Below are 19,654 nucleotides of genomic sequence, written 5' to 3'. Positions count from 1 at the left end.
CAGCACACTCCCTGGTACAAGAATGAATATTTTAGCAGTAATTAAGTCTTAATAGCTTTTAGCAAATGCTCTGTCCCCCTTCCACCTAGACAGATGACACAGACACACCCAGCTCCCTTTGCCACAGTTAGACCGGCTGCATAATAATTAGATGTTCGCACAGTAGGAGGGAGTGTTAAATGTCATCCGCCATGCTAAAATAAAGCTGGGAAAGAGGAAATAACTGCACTTGTGAAAATATCCGTTTCTTTTCTTGAGGGACAGCAGCGATTAGGGATTGGGAGGAAAAAAAAAATTCATACATGAGGATAACAAGATTAAATTCTCTTTGAGGACTGTTTTCAGAGACTGCTACAATGGGCAAAGTAACTGAACCAACAAATAGAATGATAAATAGGGTTGTCTAAGTAGAAACGAACCAGGGTGTTGGTCCCCTACCGCAGGCCAAATCCGTTTGGGGAGGAGAGCTTAAATTCATTGCGCAAACCATTGTGAGCTAGAAACTGCTTTAAAAAAAGCAGCATTCCTTAATATCATCAGGTCTTACAAAAAGAGCTAAAATAGAGTGCATTAGTGCAGTCACTAGCACTTCTGCTGATTAAGTGATTATTTAATAAAGTATTTTCAAAAATGTGCTTCATCAAAAGAATAAAAAAAAAACTCTTTGAAGGTCTCTAAGTTACAGATTGGCTGGCAGACTTTCTAAGGTGTGTAATTATTTTCAGGTCTTGACCAGATTACATGTCTATATCACTTCAAATGATTTCAGTTATTTCAAAGGTCATTGCAGCCTACAACAGCAAATGATTCAAAACAATGACACTGACCAAAATGCTTTACCACAAAATGACTTTTTATTATGTATGTAAAGCACATACCCTTACTTCTGCTCTTTCTTCTTTACAAACGCACTCACAGAAATGTGTTTTATCAGTAAAATAGTTCAGCAACTCAAAAGCTACGTGACATTTCTCTCAAGCGAGGTAGTATGGCCCTGTTCTTGAGCTCACTATTATTTTGGAATTAGCAGTGGAAATCTTGAAATATCTGAACAATATCTGAAAACAATATTTGAGGTGTGGTAACCATATTATTAGCATATTATAATTGACTCCGGTCCATTAAATTAGAAAATAATGCACATCTGATATAGCCTAACCCACTAGAGGGCACTTTTTGCTGGATTTCTGCCATGCCAAATATACCGTATGTTTACATATGGTTTGCTAATGTAGGTGCTTAAAGGATTAGTTCACTTTCAGAACAAAAATGTAATCTCCCACTTGTCATCCAAAATGTTTGTGTCTTTCTTCAATCGTAAAGAAATTATGTTTTTTGAGGATAACATTTCAGGATTTCTCTTCATATAATGGACTTCTATAGTGCCCCCGAGTTTGAACTTCCAAAAATGCAGCTTCAAAGGGCTCCAAACGATCCTAGCCGAGGAAGAAGGGTCTTATCTAGCGAAAGATCAGTTATTTTCTAAAAACATTTACAACTTATATACTTATTAAATCTCAAATGCTCGTCTTGCCTAGCTCTGCATGCACTCTGCTTATTCCAGTTCATCTCATTTTCTCCTCCAACTTCAAAATTGTGTTTACAAAGTGAACACGCAAATAAGACGTAGGACGATTTTGACAGCTGTGACAGCTTTCCTCGGCTGTGATCATTTAGAGCCCTTTGAAGCTGCATTTTGGAAGTTCAAACTCGGGGGCACCATAGAAGTCCATTATATGGAGAGAAATCCTGAAATGTTTTCTTCAAAAAACATAATTTCCTTCTGACTGAAGAAAGAAAGACATGAACATCTTGGATGACAAAGGGGTGAATACATTATCTGTAAATTTTTGTTCTAAAAGCGAACTACTCCTTTAATAACAAATAATTTATGGGATGTGCAGGTTGTGCGGTGACACATAACTTTAAACTATTTCTACAACCTATTTCTTCACTTGCTACTTTTATGTTCATGGCTATATTAGAGCTATATGTGGTCTGAAATAAATGTGCTTACTGCTTAGACTAAATTTGGACTAAATTAGATGGAACAAACAAAGCCCAGTTTTCAATGTCTATTTTTCCGACTAAATTTGGACCAAATCTGATGAACCAAACAAAACTTAATTTTAAACGTCGAGTTTTCGGCTAAAAGTAGGCCATGACGGGCCAACTTGATTTAGCCCAAAAAACAGTGTCTAACTGCCGTCTGGTGCTGGGTTCAGGTTTAGTACAAGCCAAGCGCCCCCCCCAAACGTTATAGGGTAATACAGGCTCCAAAGCTCATTAACGTTGTCTTTTCTGAGGTAAATCACATTACATGACTATTCACAAGCTGTTTTACCTATGATATATGCCTGGAAAAAAAAGTTTAGTAAAGATTTCAAGTCGAAAGGTTTAAAAAGTAACAAATGTGGTAAAAATATTTGCTGTAAAAGATTTTTTTTAATTTAATTTTTTTATGTGACTTTAAACAAAGAAGGGAATTTATTACAAAAAGCAAAAAAAAAAAAAAAAAAAAAAAAAAACTCCTGAGAAACTACCATATATGTTCTTATAGCTAAATATGATACCCCTATAACACCATGTGTGCAAGTGTTGGTATTTAGTCGATGTTTGTTTATGTCTTAATATTTTAGCAGTGTTGGTGGGTCCTTTTAAATTGGAGACATTATGTATTTATTTTAGAAAAAAGGCCTCTCGAGATGACTTAATATGACGCCATATACAGAAGCGTTTTAAATGACTCTTGGTAATTTTAAAACTGAAGTTCAGCGCATTATGGACCTCACTTGTTTCTCTGTTGTAACTTGCTATAAACCATATTTATAGATAGTAGATAGAAAAGCCCTGGAAATCTGGTTCAGTTTGGCCAATCACAAATGCTGTTTGTTCTTCAGAGTTTTTGGCACTCTTCTCCTTGATTTGTTATAACTTTTGGCAGTCTGGTGTACTCCAAATGTTTTTCCTTGTCCGATCAGTACAGCCCAAAACATGACAATAATTGATCATTTTTAGCAGCAATAATCAGCAAAATATGCAAGCTTGGTTCAGTGGCATTGTTTACACTCAGTGCCGCCAATATGGCCGATTGATGATGCTTTGTGAAAACACCATAGAATGAATGACTACTTTCAATAGTTTATAATAAAAAAGTGATAAAAGAGAATTAAAATGAAAGAACGAGAACTAAAATGGTGCAGGTGTCACTGAATCTAGATGTGATACAACTAGCTAGCTACCAGCCTCACAGTTTTTTCTATTATTATTTTATTTGGCTGTATCAATGCGTTTGCACATAGTTGACAATGTCGTTCCAAACCTGAATTTCTTTAGTATGATATCCTTCAAAATATCTTCTTTTGCGCTCTGCAGAGGAAAGAAAGTCATGCAGGTTTGGAACCACATTAGGGTGAGTAAATGGCTACAGAATTCAGATTTTTGGGTGAACACCATGGCAACTTTGTAAAAATCACATTCATCAAATTTGCCCACTGTCAGGAGCGGCCGCTGGGAGTTCAAACAGTTTCCCCATTTTATTTAGGTCTCCCTGGAGGCTAATACTCACCGCAGACATTAGCAAAATCACAGTGTGACACCTGGTGGGGGAGTTCCTCTTCCCATTACCAGGCACAGAGCCACCGTCTCCTCTGGGGAGCCAGGCATAACCGCAATGTCGGCATACTGACAAGAATCATGAGCTGGTAGGAAAGGGCGAATTTATGCAGCGGAACAAAAGATAACATAACTTTAAATCATTTCATCAATATTGCAAACACCTGACCACTGTTTTCATTTAATCAATGAAGGAGACAGAGCGAAGGATTTTTAACAATTTAATATATCAATATATAGATATTTATCAACAACTTGAATTTCATAGAAACGTGAGTGAGACCATTTTGGCATACAGTACAGATATTCCATGTAAGTACAGTTTTGCTAACGTTAAAACCCCCTCCCTATTCCCACCACCTCTGACCCACTGACACAGACACCGGAAAAGCAAACAAAACAAAACATAATTTGGAAAATATACATGAACACATACAAGGCACCAATAAATTAAACTGTAACCCTCTCTTTCAACACTGAGTGTAACCTATTAAATAGAATTACAATTTAATTTATCTATTAAATAAATGTACAAATACAAATTAAACACTATTTCTGCAATGTTTACGGTTAAAAAGCAAAAATAAAATTAAGACCAGAAGGAAGGAAATGTAAAAAAAAAAAAAAAAAATTGAAAACACTTTGGCAGATTATTAATTTTAGTTACAATCAAGTAGTAAAGAAATCCAGTGCTCTTGAGTACAAATAAATCCATGTATGGTCTACACTCTTTTTCGTCCAGGAGACTAATATACACATCTTCTTTTTACAAGAAATGTTTAAAACCTTATCAAAAGTTTTGCTGTATGAAAACATATTTACAAATCATGATTCAGACTCATTGGACTGCAACGGTCACCCTTTCCCCCCATCCTATGTAATCATTTACACAGTGCAGAAGGCTTCTTGAAAAAGTTTGTGCAACAAACAGCGTACAAAATGTCTCCAAACGGCTATGGAATGACCGCGACGCATGTTTCCTCAAACAACAGGAATGACAGGCCCTCCTTCCTCCCCCTCTCCTGAAATTTAACGCCTACAAACCATACAAAAAATGAACAGTTCTTCAAGTAATATACATCATGTCAACATGATCTCATAGGGGGAAACCAAAATAAAGTTTTTTTTTTTCCACAGGTCACAAAGACAACAAACAGGAATGTTACCATGTATGTGGAGGACCTGACTCATCCATTTAGAGTCGGCGGATCAGCTCTACAAGTCCAAACTAAGGAGCACTGTTCCAGGAGAGGTTCCAGCGTATCGTCCAGTGTATCGTCCATTTTAAAAGAATGGTAGCCCTTTCGAAAGCAATGTCCTACTTGTTGGGCTGATGGGGGATGACAGGTAGACAGTGATGGGGAGGAGTTACGGACATTACGAATGTTAGTCACAGTGGAGTGGGGTGAAGGAGCAGCGTGGCGAGTCCCTGCAGTGCTATAGGAAGGCAGGACTCGCCGGTACATATGCATAGAGTAAGAATGATGGACGACCGTCACAAAGTACTGCGTGTTATCTACTGTACACGGAGGCAGAAAATCAAAGGTCTAAAAGCCTGTTCTAGAACCTTCTGTGACCAGACCGTACATGTGTTTATCGAATATGTGTACCACACATACTAAATTATAATACGCTAAGAGATGTGTTTATAGAAACCTTGACAGCTAGAGAGCTCAGTGTAACAAAGTTTCCCATAAAAACATTTTTTGAGCTTACTCTAGAGCAGCACCTGATAACAACGATGAGTTTGGGGTAAGGAAAAAAACATGCATGATGCCCCTTCTGGAACAAAAACCTGATTAAACCCGCCTAAGCTTATTTGCTTGTCTTAACTGGTCTTCCAGTCTGGCCATGCTGGTTTTCAATTGGTTTAGCTGGTCTACCAGCCTGACCAACTGGCATTTTAACCAGACGACATGTGTCCAAAATGCATCTCAAACCAGTTAGGCTGTTTTTTCTGGTCTTTGTTGGTCTCCCAGTCTAACCAACTGACAAGTATCCAAAACCCACCTAAAAACCAGTTTAGGCTGTTTTTTTCTGGTCTTTGATAGTCTCCCAATCTAGCCAACTGACAAGTGCCCAAAACCCATCTAAACTAGTTTAGACAGTTTTTTCTGGTCTTTGTTGATCTCCCCGTCTAACCAACTGACAAGTGCCCAAAAACCATTTAAACCACTTTAAGCTGTTTTTACTTGGTCTCTTTGTCTGGTATTAAGATGGTTTGGCTGGTAAACAAGCTTGTCTTCCAGTCTAAACCAGATGAAGTGCCCAAAATACATCTAAATGAAGTGCCCAAAATACATCTAAAACCACTAGGCTGTTTCTTCTGGTCTTGGTTTCCTAGCTCGGTTTCCAGGAGGTTCAGCTAGTCAACAAGCAGTCTAAACCAGATGAAAGTGCCTAAAAATCAATTTAAAACCAGTTTAGGCAGGCATCTCTTGTCTTAGTTGGACTCCTAGCTTGGCATCCAGGTGGTTCAGTTGGTCAACAAGCTTGTTTTCCAGTCTAAACCAGCTGATAAGTACCCAAAATGCGTCTAAAACCAGTTTAGCTGGCTTCTCTTGTTTTAGTTGGTCTCCTAGCTTGGCATCCATGTGGTTCAGTTGGTCAACAAGCTCGTTTTCCAGTCTAAATCAGACGACACGTGCCTAAAATCCATTTAAACTCATTTAGGCAGTTTTTTTCTCATCTTAATTGGTCTCCTAGTTTGGTGTCCAGGTGGTTCAGCTGCTTAACAATTTGTCTTCCAGTCTAAACCAGCTGATAAGTACCCAAAATGCATCTAAAACCAGTTTAGGCTGTTTTTTTTTCTGGTCTTAGTTGGTCTCCAAGCCTGGTGTCCAGTTGGTCCAGCTGGTCAACAATTTGTCTTCCAGTCTAAACCAACTGACAAGTGCCCAAAATCCATGTAAAACCAATTTAGGCTGTTTTTTTCTGGTCAAAGTTGGTCTCTTAGTTTAGTGTCCAGATGGTTCAGTTGGTGGACAAGCTTGTATTCCAGTCTAAACCAGCTTCATAAGTACCCAAAATCCATCTAAAGCCAGTTTAGGCTGTTTTTCTCATCTTAGCTGGTCTCCTAGTCTGGCGATGAATAAGTTTGCTGGTCATACTGGCAAAGTACCCAAAATACCTTTAAAACCAGCAAACCAGATATAATAAGACCAGCAACTAGATTAGGCTGGTTTAAGCATTTTCCCCCAGCAAGGGACATCTGATGAAACCATTGATAATGATCAAACAATAACTTATGACATTACAGTTCTGAAAAAGCACATGAAGCAGTTTGTTTACCCTGTATTGCTAGTCTGAAATTTTCGAATCAAAAACTAAAGTTTCGCATTTTCAGAACGGATATATATTGAAAGTATCCGAAGCATCTAAAATGTTACCGCTTCCATTTGATAAAATCTAGAAAATCGATTTATACTTTTCACTTTCCATACTGTATACACAGTTTGACGTGAGAAACAGTTAAGGATGAATGAAGATTCATCAAACAAACTATAGTATCGATGACAAAAGGCCTGTTATCTCAGAGAGGACATCTCAAGCCCATCTGATCAGAAAACCAACTACAAACTGCCACTTCTTTAATCCTCACAGACAAAAGCCTGAGCAACCAAACTCCCACACTGTCTCTTTTCCTAATGGAAAACAAACAGTGACTTAATGGAGGTGGAGGATTCTTTGAAATGCGGAGGGATGTTTTAAAAGAGCCGCACACAAGATGCCTCATCACAGCAGAGAGGAGCCAAAGGTGGCAGGAACAAAAACTACTCCAGACGCGAGACCACCCACATGCGGGCCAGAACCAAACATACGCGTCTCATAACTAGTTCTTCAAAACCAACATCACACCCCAGTACAAAGACACATACTGCCACATGCCAAATTTGAATCCATGCTGGAAAATCTTAATCCAGCCTAAGGTTTTTTGCTGGTTTAAGATGGTTTTGATGAATCTTAGATGGCCTTGATGGTCTCTAAGAACTGTAAATCAGTGTTTTTCAACCAGGGCAAGTGAAAAATTATCAGGGGGCCCCAGAAAAAGGTTGACAAGCACTGTTCTAATTTTATCAAACCTCTTTAAATCATCAGTTCAGACTAGCCTAACTAATACCAGCATAAAGCCTTTGGGTGGATTGAGCTTTTTATCAGCAGGCATATCCAGGTAGATCAAAACCTGTTTTTCTTCTTCTCTTTTTACATTTGTTCAATCAGTCAGTGTCCTTCTGACAGTGATACAGAAATAACCAAGCACTCATTCATCACACAGAGAGAGTTGGAGAGTTGATATGTACAGGAAGCCTATATTCAGGCACTCCACATTTCCTGTGCCACGCATTGAACAGATGACTGTTCAGAGGAGCAAAGCTTTGATCTATGACTCTAATCTATCACACCATTAAGTCACCTAGTATGGCAGGCGGTGTCTTGTTGTCAGCATGCTAAATGCTAAAGAGTTTTACCCGAGGCATGACTAATGTAGGGGCGGAAAAGTCTGGTTTGTGTTTGTGCGAGAGCGTGTGTGTGTCTGAGAGGGAGCGATCTAGACTGTAGATATGAACAAACAGCATTTTAGCCATTATCAAACCCTGGCTACCATATCTATTGGTGTGTTTGTGATAACAAACCACACAGATTGTAGTGATAACTGATAATATTTTAGAAAAACTGATGTCCTGAGCTAAAGTTTTGGGGTTGTTAATGCGCCTGGGCAGGAAGAATTTAGTTGGTCCTAGAAATGTAAGAAAAATGGAAGCCCCAGTGCTGGTGAAATAAATATAAATGGAAATATTGCCTCTCAAAGGTGGGAGGTGACAACCTTCATTTCCATGGGTCAAGTCTGACTCAAGCAACTATGGAAGACATGAAAGTATTCTAGTCTTGGCATTGGAAGTATGTAAGCAGGAGGACAGAAAATTACAGATTCTGACTTATTTACAAAGTAAGTCTTATTTTTTGTGGTATCACTGTTGAAAAACACCATATGCTGGTTACGTATGTTTTAAAGCATGACAGCTGGTTTGAGCTGGTCTTAAGCAACTAGCTCCTGCTCAGGACCAGCTTATGACCAAATAAGGACCAGCATAAACCAGCTCAAACCAGCTGCCATGATTCAAAACAACCAGCATGTTGTTTTTTTCAACAGGGATGTTATTTGTTTGTGAGATTATATGAATGCATAACATCCACATGGTGGAATTTGTGTTTAGTACAGTAAAGGTCAAAAGTTTACATCCCCCTTTCAGAATCTGCAAAATCTTAATTATTTTATTAAAATAAAAGGGATCATAAAAAAGCATGTTATTGTTCATTTAGTACTGACCTGAATAACTGTAAGATTTTGAGATCCATCTCTTCACACTGAGGACAACTGAGGGACTCATATGCAACTATTACAGGAGGTTCAAATGCTCACTAATGCTCAAGAAGGAAAAACCATGCATTAAGGGTGGGTGAAAACTTTTTGAATTTGAAGATCAGGGTAAATTTAACTTATTTTGTCTTCTGGGAAACATGTAATTATCTTCTGTAGCCTCTGAAGGGCAGTACTAAATGAAAAAATATGATACTTAGGCAAAGTAAAAAAAAAAAACATTTATTTTCCATTCTGTTCAAAAGTGCTCACCCCCCAGCTCTTAATGCATGGTTTTTCCTTCTGGAGCATCAGTGAGTGCTCAAACCTTCTGTAATAGTTGCATTTGAGTCCCCCAGTTGTCTTCAGTGTGATCTCAAAATCATACAGTCATGGTTGGAAAGGGTTCAAATGCTGGAGAACCAAAGAATTTGTGAGACCTGAAGGATTTTTCTGAAGAACAGCAGGCAGTTTAACTGTTCAGGACAAACAAGGGACTCGTGAACAACTATCACTAAACAAAAAAACAGCTGTGGGTCGTTCATGTAAGAACACAGTATTAAGAATCAAGTGTATGTAAACTTTTGAACAGGGTCATTTTTATAAATTATATAAACTATTATTTTCTCTTGTGGACTTTATGTAAACATCTTTTATGTGAAATATCTTATTCAGGTCAGTACTAAATAAACAATAACATGCATTTTGTATGATTCTTCTTATTTTGATAAAATAATGAACATTTTGCAGATTCTGAAAGGGGAATGCAAACTTTTGACCTCAACTGCATGTCTGCAAATATGAATTTCCCACATCTCATCTCCATCCTATTTCATGTTTTCCTTCTCATCAGGATGGACTGGCCACAGTTCTCTTCTTTTCCAGACAAAGTGGCCACAGCTCAGCTCAAACCAGCTTAACCACTAATAAAACTATTTCTAATTAAACAAAACTACAGCACGAGTGCAGCAAGAGAGCCATTGAGTGTTAGCGACTACTGATGTGATGAGCTATGAAGTTAGTCATCATTAAACAACACTACCTACTACTACTGACACAGAGCAGGAATGATGCTAGTAGTTAATTTAAGAACTAGTGATTACTGCCCGACTGAGGGTTTATGGGCTGGGAAAGACACTACAAGAAGACAAACCCAGTTTGTAGCTCTCAGCTGTGGAGAGCAAGTGCTCTTGTGTCCTTTTGGCTCTGTGCGCCTTGCTGCGTTGTCTCGTGCGACCTCCTCGATGGTAAGGACTAAAGGACGCATGGATTCAAGGATGGAGAAGGAAAGAGCGAGTGCAAGAAACGCCCTCAGGGGAATCCGTCATCATCTGGACTGAGCGCCACGCGCTGCAGAGAGCAAATAAAAACAGTGTTACACGTGTTGAGAGAAAGACGGTGAAAAATAAACACATAGGAAAGAACGACAAGGCCCGTGGAGAAGAAGACAGATACAGACACATCCGATATGCAGATCCCCTCCTCACACACACACACACACTGTGAAGAGTGTGACGTGTGGGGCGCTTGAGAGAATCCTGTTATGCCACCGGGGCGGCCCGCCCCGTTTCTGCTGCGCGACTGATGTCTTTATCTCTGCTTGTGCTTGACATACCAACTGTAGCACAGGAAGTTCAAATCACACTGGTTTAATCCCTCCATCTGACTAACAGCTCTCAACAGTGCCATGTTAACTATTTCAGCCCTGGCCGACATTTATGCTAATACATGTAAATCATCACCCAAATAAATCACCAGCAAAACACCTAAATAAATAAATAAATTACAATATATTAAAAGATTGTCCAGTCATTTAAGGTGCTCATTGCTCATCCCTAAAGCAGTTATACTGAATTCATAAAAAAACAACTATGGGATAATGGGAGAGCCCAATTTCAAAGCTTTCAAACGTGGAAAGCATTTAAAGCTTTACACACACACAACATGAAAAACCAAAGACTGGCTGCAACCCGAAATTGCATACTTCCCTAGTAAACAGTAGGCGAAAAACTGCGCGTATGTGAGAATTCATAGTAGTCAAATTAAGTTCATATTACGCACATTTATCTTTATTCAAAAGAAGTATCTACTCAAAGATTATGCAATTTCGGACGCAGCCTATGGGAAACACACACACAGACAACTAATGAATTCTCACATAGTAATCCGTACACTAATTAAACATACATTTGAATGAAAATGTGTGGTGAATTATGAGTATAAATATGTGTGAGGAAAGAGGCAGCATAATGCCCTCGCTTAGGGAATGCTGTCTTAGCCCCGCCCACATTTGATCCCTATCCGATTGCTTTCCTCTCCTTGTTTACTTTGCGCTGGACAGCATAGGTGCCCCTGAGTACCAATGAGCTGCCGGGTCTGGGATACCGCCTCCCAGTGGCAGTGCTAGGTATGGCTGTCTGGCACTGCCACTCACTGCAGGGTAGACGTGGCCGATCTGCTCGCTGCGGCCGATGTGGATTTCGTCGTCGTCGTCCTCTGTGGTCTTGCGGTAAACGGGGTTGTCGAAGTTCATGCTCTTGGTGTTCCGTCTCCTCCAGTTGCGCCACACCAGGTAGCCTCCGGTACACATCAGGCCGATGACCACTGTGGCAAGGATAGGAACTGCATGCATTTAACACACAGTCAACACATACGGCGGGGGCGTTAACACAGCCAGGGGACACAGAGCGGCGCATAATGACACACACACAGATATACACACAAGCTCACACACTCAAACATTGAAGGATTAGTTCACTCCAGAATTAACATTTTCAGATAATTTACTCACCTCTATGTCAACCAAAATGTTCAGGCCTTTCTTTCTTTAGTTAAAAAGACATTTTTTTACGTAAGGTTTCTGAAGAAAACATTCTAGGAATTTCGCAATATAGTGGATTTTAATGGGGATCAGCAGGTTGAAGGTCCAAATTGAGGTTTCAATGCAGCTTCAATGGGCTCTACAAGATTACAGCCAAGGAACAAGGGTATTACTAGTGAAACGATTGGCCATTTTCTAGAAAACATAATCATTTATATACTTGTACTAGCTCAACTTCGCGCATTATATAGTCACGCTGGAAAGGTCATGCATGACGTAGGCATAAGTACACTGTAAACAAAATCTGTAGAAATTACAGTATTACTGGCAGCTGGTTGCCAGTAACTTACTGTAGATTTAAATTTATGCTATTTACTGGCAACAGTTTGTTCAAAGTTAATTGAACATTAAACATTAACAAGTCTTTATCTTTACAGAATAAAACTAAAATAACAGCCTCATGCAAAGCATTCTGGGAACCAAAATCTGAAGGAAAAAAACAGAAAAAGGTTGATGAAGGTTTCTGGTTCCCAGAATGCTTTGCAGTAGGTTGTTATTTTATAGTTTTATTCTGTAAAGACAAAGACTTGTTAATGTTTAATGTTCATTTAACTTTGAACAAACTGTTGCCAGTAAATAACATAAATTAAAAATCTACAGTAAGTTACTGGAAACCAGCTGCAGAACTACAGCAAATTTTTTACAGTGTACCGACCCAGTATTTACAAAGTGAACGTGCAAAGAAAGTCCCTTTTAAAAAAAGGTAAAACAATGTTGGATGTTTTTGAAGTCTAAGAAGAAAATGAGATTTATGTTTTGACCCTTCATTTTTGAACCGGAGTACACAGGAGAAGAACTAATCTTGTGTGAATTTTCCAACATGATTACGTAATGTTCGAAGTTGTAGACGTCATTGCAAAGCTAGTGAAAGATAAGCATTAAAAAGTGGTTAAAAAGTATATACATTTGATTTTTTTTTTTTTTTAATTACCAATCATTTCGCTAGATAAGACCTTTATTCCTCGGCTGAGATCGTGTAGAGCCCTTTGAAGGTGCAATTTGGACCTTCAACTGTTGATCCTCACTGAAGTCCTTTATTTGGAGAAAAATCCTGGACTGTTTTCCTCAAAAACCTTAATTTCTTTTTGACTGAAGAAGGAAAAAAGACATGGAAATCTTGGATGACATGGGGGAGAGTAAATTATCAGGAAATTTTAAATCAGGAGTGAACTAATCCTTTAAGGTGCATTATGGCAGACCTGGGCTAAATGGTTTTATTCAAATGTATCATTATTAAAATTCTGCATCAAAGCAAATCTTATTTAATTTCATGCTGTTTTTGCAACCATGTTAGCAAAATAAAGGATAATTAAATTTAGTTTAAAACCCTTATTTAAGCAATTTATAGCAGTTTTAAGCAGCTAAATGAAAAAGACAAAATTCATTAATAACTAAAAAAGCTTGTGTAACAGGGTTGTAAATTTAGTATAATTGAATGAAATACAATTTTAAATTAAATTCAGTTGAGTTTAGGGAAAATTTTGGTTTGTAGTTACTGAAACACTGAAAGTAAATTTACAATAACTAAATAAAAAATATTTATTTGATCAGTTAGTTTGAAAAAAAAATAGGAATGTGGTTTTTATTTTTGATGGTAATTTGCTGAATTAAATTAATGCTGTGAGGTTATGTGACAATAATGAAGTATGCATATTGTTTTAATTAAAATAAAGCAATATACAGTGTATAATGCACCTTGTGCAGTTTATGGTTAGTAAGATTTAAATTAATACTTTTATTTATGCTACTTATTTATTATTCTATTTCAAACTAATGCTGTTTTTTTATTTATATGTATCAAAGCATACTGAAAAAGTGTCATGGTTTCCATAAAAATATTAAGCAGCAGATTTCAGAACTGATGATAATAATAAGAAATGTTTCTAGAGCAACAAATTAGCATATTAAAATGATTTCTGAATGATCATGAAGACTGGAGTAAAGGCTGCTAAAAAATTCAGCTTTGCCAACACAGAAAAAACGCTTTTTTAAAATACATTAAAATAGAAAACCCTTATTTTAAGTAGTAATAATATTTCATATTATTGCTGTTTTACTGTATATTTGATCAAACAAATGCAGCCTTGGTGAACATAAGAAACTTTAAAAACAAAAGTCTTACCGACCCCGAACTTTTGATAGGTAGTGTATTATTTAAAGGGTTCACCAAAAAATGAAAATTCTATCATTAATTACTCAACCCAATGTCGTTCCAAACCTGTAAGACCTTTGTTTATCTTCAGAACACAAACTAAGATATTTTTGATGAAATCTAAGAGCTTTCTGAACCTGCATAGACAACAATGCAACAGACACGTTCAAGGCCCAGAAAGGTAGTAAGGAAATCTTTAAAATAGTCCATGTGACATCAGTGGTTCAACCGTACTTTTACGAAGCTATGACAATACTTTTGGTATGCAAAGAAAACAAAAATAATGACATTTTTTTCAACAATGTCCTCTCTTCCCTGTAGGTCTTCATGGTCTCAGGTCTTGCATGTTTGGATCGACAAGAGGGTGAGTAATTAATGTCAGAATATAATTTTTTTTGGCGAACTATCCCTTTAAAAAGCAGGTTTAAAATCCCCAAAATAGCAGATATGTATATTTAAAAAATCTAGGGCTGCCAAAGACACACCTTTCCCACTCTTACACACACATTCACTCCCACAGTGGCTTAGTGGAATATGTGAAGGGGGTGCTCACATGCTGCTCAGTGAGAAAGCAGGGGTCTTAGGGGACCAGGGGAAATCGAATTGGACTGTGTGTATGCTCACACACGTCTACATGTGAATGGTAGGAGGGGAGCACATTGCTATTCAGGATGAATTGATAACCATGTATGGCTTTCCTGCAGTGGCTGGCTAACCTACTCCCTAATTTAAAAGATCAGCCGTGACTGCTCTGGTCCCCTGGAAGTTCTCCCTAATTGCTCTTTTGTCTGGGGGGCCACAGAGACCTCCTCATGATGTGTTTTCCTCCATCACTCAGTTCTATTGTCTCGCTATAAACACTTGGAATGCATTCCGTCTATGAATTACATTCGATTTTTTCACCCAACTACAATAAAAGAGAGCATTTAGAAAAATGTTACAATTTTAAGATAAGAGGGGTGGCCGTAAAGGGACTGCAATTACAAAGAGCTATTAAAATGGGTTTTAGAGGAAAGGCATTTCACTTAGTATCTTTCAGTTAAATATGAGCACAGACAAGGTCATTTCAATCCCACTAAGCCACTCGGCCAGACACAGCTCAGACAATCAATGAAGCCCATCAGGTCCTTTTGACAGAGACTTTCTGTAAAAACCATGAGATATATACATTTACATGTACTGTACTGTAAAAATACACATGTACTGTTATTTAGTTTGATCAAACAGTCAAAAGGATGATGTATAGAAACTAACTGAGAGAATGATCACAAAATCAAAATGCATGAGTGACACTTCTTTTTGTAGGATCAAAAATAACCATTTATAAAGCACTAATTTCATAATCAGCACAATATATTTAAAAACACAGAATATTCTGGATTAAATACAATTCAAGGTTAATCGACAGCATCTGTGGTTTATCTGTGAATGTGTAATGTAAAGGTCTTACAAAAAATGTAATGTTTAAAATATGGAAATGTCACACTGTCACCAAAGTATAACCATATTCAGACTAGTCTTAAGCATTTATTAAGCTCCTCTGTGAAAAAAATACTAAATCATAAATATATACACTGCCAGTCAAAAGTTTTTGAACAGTAAGATGTTTAATGTTTTTTTTGCATTTATTGATCCAAAATCTGTAATATTGTGAAATATTTTTACTATTTAAAATAACTTCTAAATTTAAAAATGTAATTTATTACTGTGATCAAAGCTACATTTTCAGCACCATTACTCAGTCTTTTGTGTCACATGAGCCTTCAGACATTATTCTGATATGTTGATTTGCTGTTCAAGAATCATTTTCTATTACTATTATTATCAATATTTAAAACAGTTGAGTAATTTTTTTCAGGATTCTTTAATAAATAGAAAGATCCAACGATTAGCATTCTAATTAGCATGAAATAAAAAGCTTTTGTAACAGTATACACTCTACCATTCAAAAGCCTGAAATCAGTATTTATATTCTTTTCGGGGTACAAATGATAAAAAATGAATACTTTTATTTAGCAAGGAAGCTTTAAATTGATCAGAAGTGATAATAAAGACATATAATGTTACAAAGATTTCTATTTCAGATAAATGCTGTTCTTTTGAACTTTCTATTTATCAAAGAAACCTGAAAAAAAATCGTCTTAGCTGTTTTTATCATAATAATAATAATAATAATAATAATAATAATAAGCAAATCAGAATATTATAATGATTTCTGGAGGATCACATGACTGGAGTAATGATGCAAAAATATAAATTACATTTTAAAATATATTCAAAATATACTGAATATACAAAATAAATAAATAAAAAATCTTACTGTTCAAAAACTTTTGACTGGTAGTGTAAATATAATTATAATGTATAAATATAATTTTCCACACAACAACTTTTAATAGAGTAAAGACAAATGACACTAACATAACCAGAAATGAATGGAAAATACAAATTTGACTTAATTGTTTAAAAAATTGTGAAAGCAATGTTTTTTTAAAAAAAGTTTCGCTTAAAAAATAAATAAATCACTTTTTCTAATTAAAACTGGCTTCATTACTAATAAAATGTTCTAAAAGAAATATTCTTGATTTACTTATTTAAATATTTGTACAGAAATTAAGTGAAAAGATAAAAACCTATCAAATTATTTTTACTCCAGTGGCAGAGTTTACAAAAACTGCTACATCAATATCAGATTCACTGCACAATGTTGTTTCTAGGCAACAAGCAAATTCATGTTTAAATTCATATTCATTCAAAATCACATTTTTTGGTTGATGAAAAATCTATAAAAATGTTTATCAGAGAAGTTTCAAGAGCAAAAATGTGTGTCCTCCACATTGTGTACCATGCCAGCATAAGAATTGACAGATTACACTGACGACTGGATGTGATGCGACCTTGAAAAAGCTCGTACGGGTATTCTAAGTCATCTCTAAGAATAAAGATTTATTATTACCAATTGTATTTTATGCATCATGTGTTTGCGAAGTGAAGAAAGTGGATTTGTTGCACAGAGGGACAATAACATCATGAGCTTTACATTTCTTTTTTCATTCTACCATTTGATTAGACAGCCATACAGACTTTCAATTCATTCAAGAGCTAACAGTATACTGTACGTTTTTCTTATTTAACAAACTCAGAATTGAGTATTGAATATTTCCGGAAAAATTAGCATGCTGTCGATAGCACTCAAGTTGTATTTAACCTGGAATATTAAGCTAAATGAAGCAGCAGCAAGTTTATAAATGGCTAGTTAAGACCACTAATAAGTGTCTCCAAAGCAGGTAGTGCACATAAAGCTCAAGGGCAAAAGCTGTTCATCTACTGGGTGAACAAGGCTAAATTCAAAATGCAGGATAAAATGCTTAGTTAACTTTAATACTCACCTATTGGAATGACTATACCCAGAACCGCAACGGTTATATTGCTACCAAGGAGGAAGTGGTCATTTCCACTGCCAGCTGAAATATAAAGAGAAAGAAACTGCATTAAATTTCCATTTAATCACAAGGCCGTAACAGATCTTGTCATCTACGGTCGACAATTATTGAGTGAGTAGATGATGACGGATTTTTCTATTTCTTTAAAACAGCATCAAAATAAAACAGGATGTAACAGGTATGTTTTCACTGCCGTTTTCTTTTAAATAAATCTCCTCCAGTTTGTATACTAAAGTGTCCATTTACATTGCCATCTCGCCCAAGGCCATATATTGCTATTCATACAGCACTTTGCTTTGTGCTCTTGCTTCCTCTTTTAAGGTTTCTGCTGAGCAGTTGTTTCCACCAAATAAATCCCACCTCAATCTCACAATTAGCACGTGGCCCTCCATTAGCTACAGCATAATTAGTGTCTGATAATGGAGTCTGAGCTGGGAGATTAAGAGGACTAGATGGTACAGCATTGGCATACAGATACAGACAAGACAGCCTGAGGGCTTGGGAAATAGGCTGGAAACAAAAGAATAGCAGTGTATACAGTAACGACTGCACATAAAGAGAAAGGTAATCAAGAAAACATGTTGTTGGTAAGGGGATCCTCTTAAAGCTACAGTGAGCGTGTTATATGTGCGATACCAGTGACATCTGGGTTTCCATGGCAACACTTCATTTGCATCATCTGCTTCTGTTTGTGTAGAGCAGGGGTTCTCAACCTTTTTTAGGCCAGGCCCCCCTCCTGCTTCGGTCAATTTCGCAAGGCCCCCCATACCTGACATTTCCTCTAAAGATGTTTATTTTTAAGCCTGTTTTATTAACCAAAACATTTGTTTTGCCCTCTGCTCAGTTCTAACATTTCAACACACACACACACACACACACACACACACACACACACACACACACACACACACACACACACACACACACACACACACACACACACACACACATATATAGAGTGCGATTTGTGAAATAACCAGAGGGGATGCTTTTTTTTCTCTCTTCATAGGCAGAGGTTGACCAAACTAGTGTAATCTGTTAACAACGTGCATTATATACCCGTATTTATAGGCAAGAACCAGATAATGAGTGTTAGGTCATGAAATGTTTTAATACGACGGAAGCTGTATTATGTGATCACAATTTAATAAAAACATTGTAAGTTTAAAGCTCCTGAAATCTTTAACTCAGACATTCTTTACAACTTCAGATTACTTTTTAAAGGAACCGTATGTAGGATTGTGGCCAAAACTGGTACTGCAATCACTTTCAAAATACTGTAGAATGGTGTATCCCCTCCCGCTCCCCCCCGACTCGAGGTTGCCAGCTAAGCTGCAGGAGTAGGCTGCTACAAGGAGCTTCTAATGGCAAGTGACGAGTCCTACACAGTAATTTGTTTTTCTTCTGTTAATTATGTTTATGCTTCACAAGAGATGTTTTGCGAAGTAATTCTGTATCGCAAAACTTTACAGATGGCGATTAGCCAAATATTTCGTAAAGATGTACTTTAATACCACATTTCAGTCGGAACATAGGTTGTTTTCATACCCTGCTAGTGGTGCGATATAAAGCTTTTTATGAACGCATTTAGCACGGCCGACCGCGGAAAATTCACTGTGTACGGAAGCAAAGTTAGCCAAACATAGATGAATCTTACCTGTCCAGGAGAAAATTACCAACGATTGCGTCTATCTTCAAATTTTTCTCCATTTACAGCCGTCTCCATCTTTCAAAGGCATCTCCTATACAAATCCTTGTTTTATTTCGGACTTTGTCACGACGTATTTCGGATTCATAACGAGGTCTTTTACGTTTCGTAACATTATACATGTTTTATCCGACACGTTCGTATAGCTGCAGCTGTAACAGAGCTGGCAACCCGGATCACGAAACTCTACTGACTTCGTGATTGGTAGATCGCTGGAGGGTGGAGCCTCAGACCAAAACACAAAATGACAACAATAACATCAGTTGAGGGCTGCAACTCTCACTTTTAAATGACAATATCCTGGCCGGACCACTGTTGTCAGTGATATAAGTATTTGAAATGAACATGATTTCTTAATGTCTAGTGACATGTCAGGGCCATTTTATGATTAACTGACATAAATTTCTTACATACGGTTCCTTTAAGTAAGTGCACCTGTCATTTAAACTGAACTGACTGAATATCTACTGTTTGTATCCATTACAAAATATACATA

At 37.1% G+C, this 19,654-nt stretch overlaps 1 protein-coding gene across 1 annotated transcript in view; it reads right to left on the bottom strand.

Annotated features, from left to right (window-relative positions):
- Window positions 1-3,886: 3,886 nt before the first annotated feature.
- Window positions 3,887-19,654, bottom strand: part of lrp8 (low density lipoprotein receptor-related protein 8, apolipoprotein e receptor) — a 229,223-nt gene continuing 213,455 nt past the window's right edge. Inside the window, exons 17-19 of the mRNA XM_073851156.1 lie at window positions 17,397-17,471; window positions 11,409-11,596; window positions 3,887-10,324 (exon numbers count right to left, since the gene is read on the bottom strand). Coding sequence (XP_073707257.1) covers window positions 10,286-10,324; window positions 11,409-11,596; window positions 17,397-17,471 — 302 coding nt within the window. The 3' untranslated portion in view covers window positions 3,887-10,285. The remainder of the gene's footprint in view (window positions 10,325-11,408; window positions 11,597-17,396; window positions 17,472-19,654) is intronic.

This window comes from Garra rufa, chromosome 12, assembly GCF_049309525.1.
Source record: "Garra rufa chromosome 12, GarRuf1.0, whole genome shotgun sequence".
NCBI lineage: Eukaryota > Metazoa > Chordata > Actinopteri > Cypriniformes > Cyprinidae > Garra > Garra rufa.
This window is presented reverse-complemented; position numbering and strand designations above follow the sequence as displayed.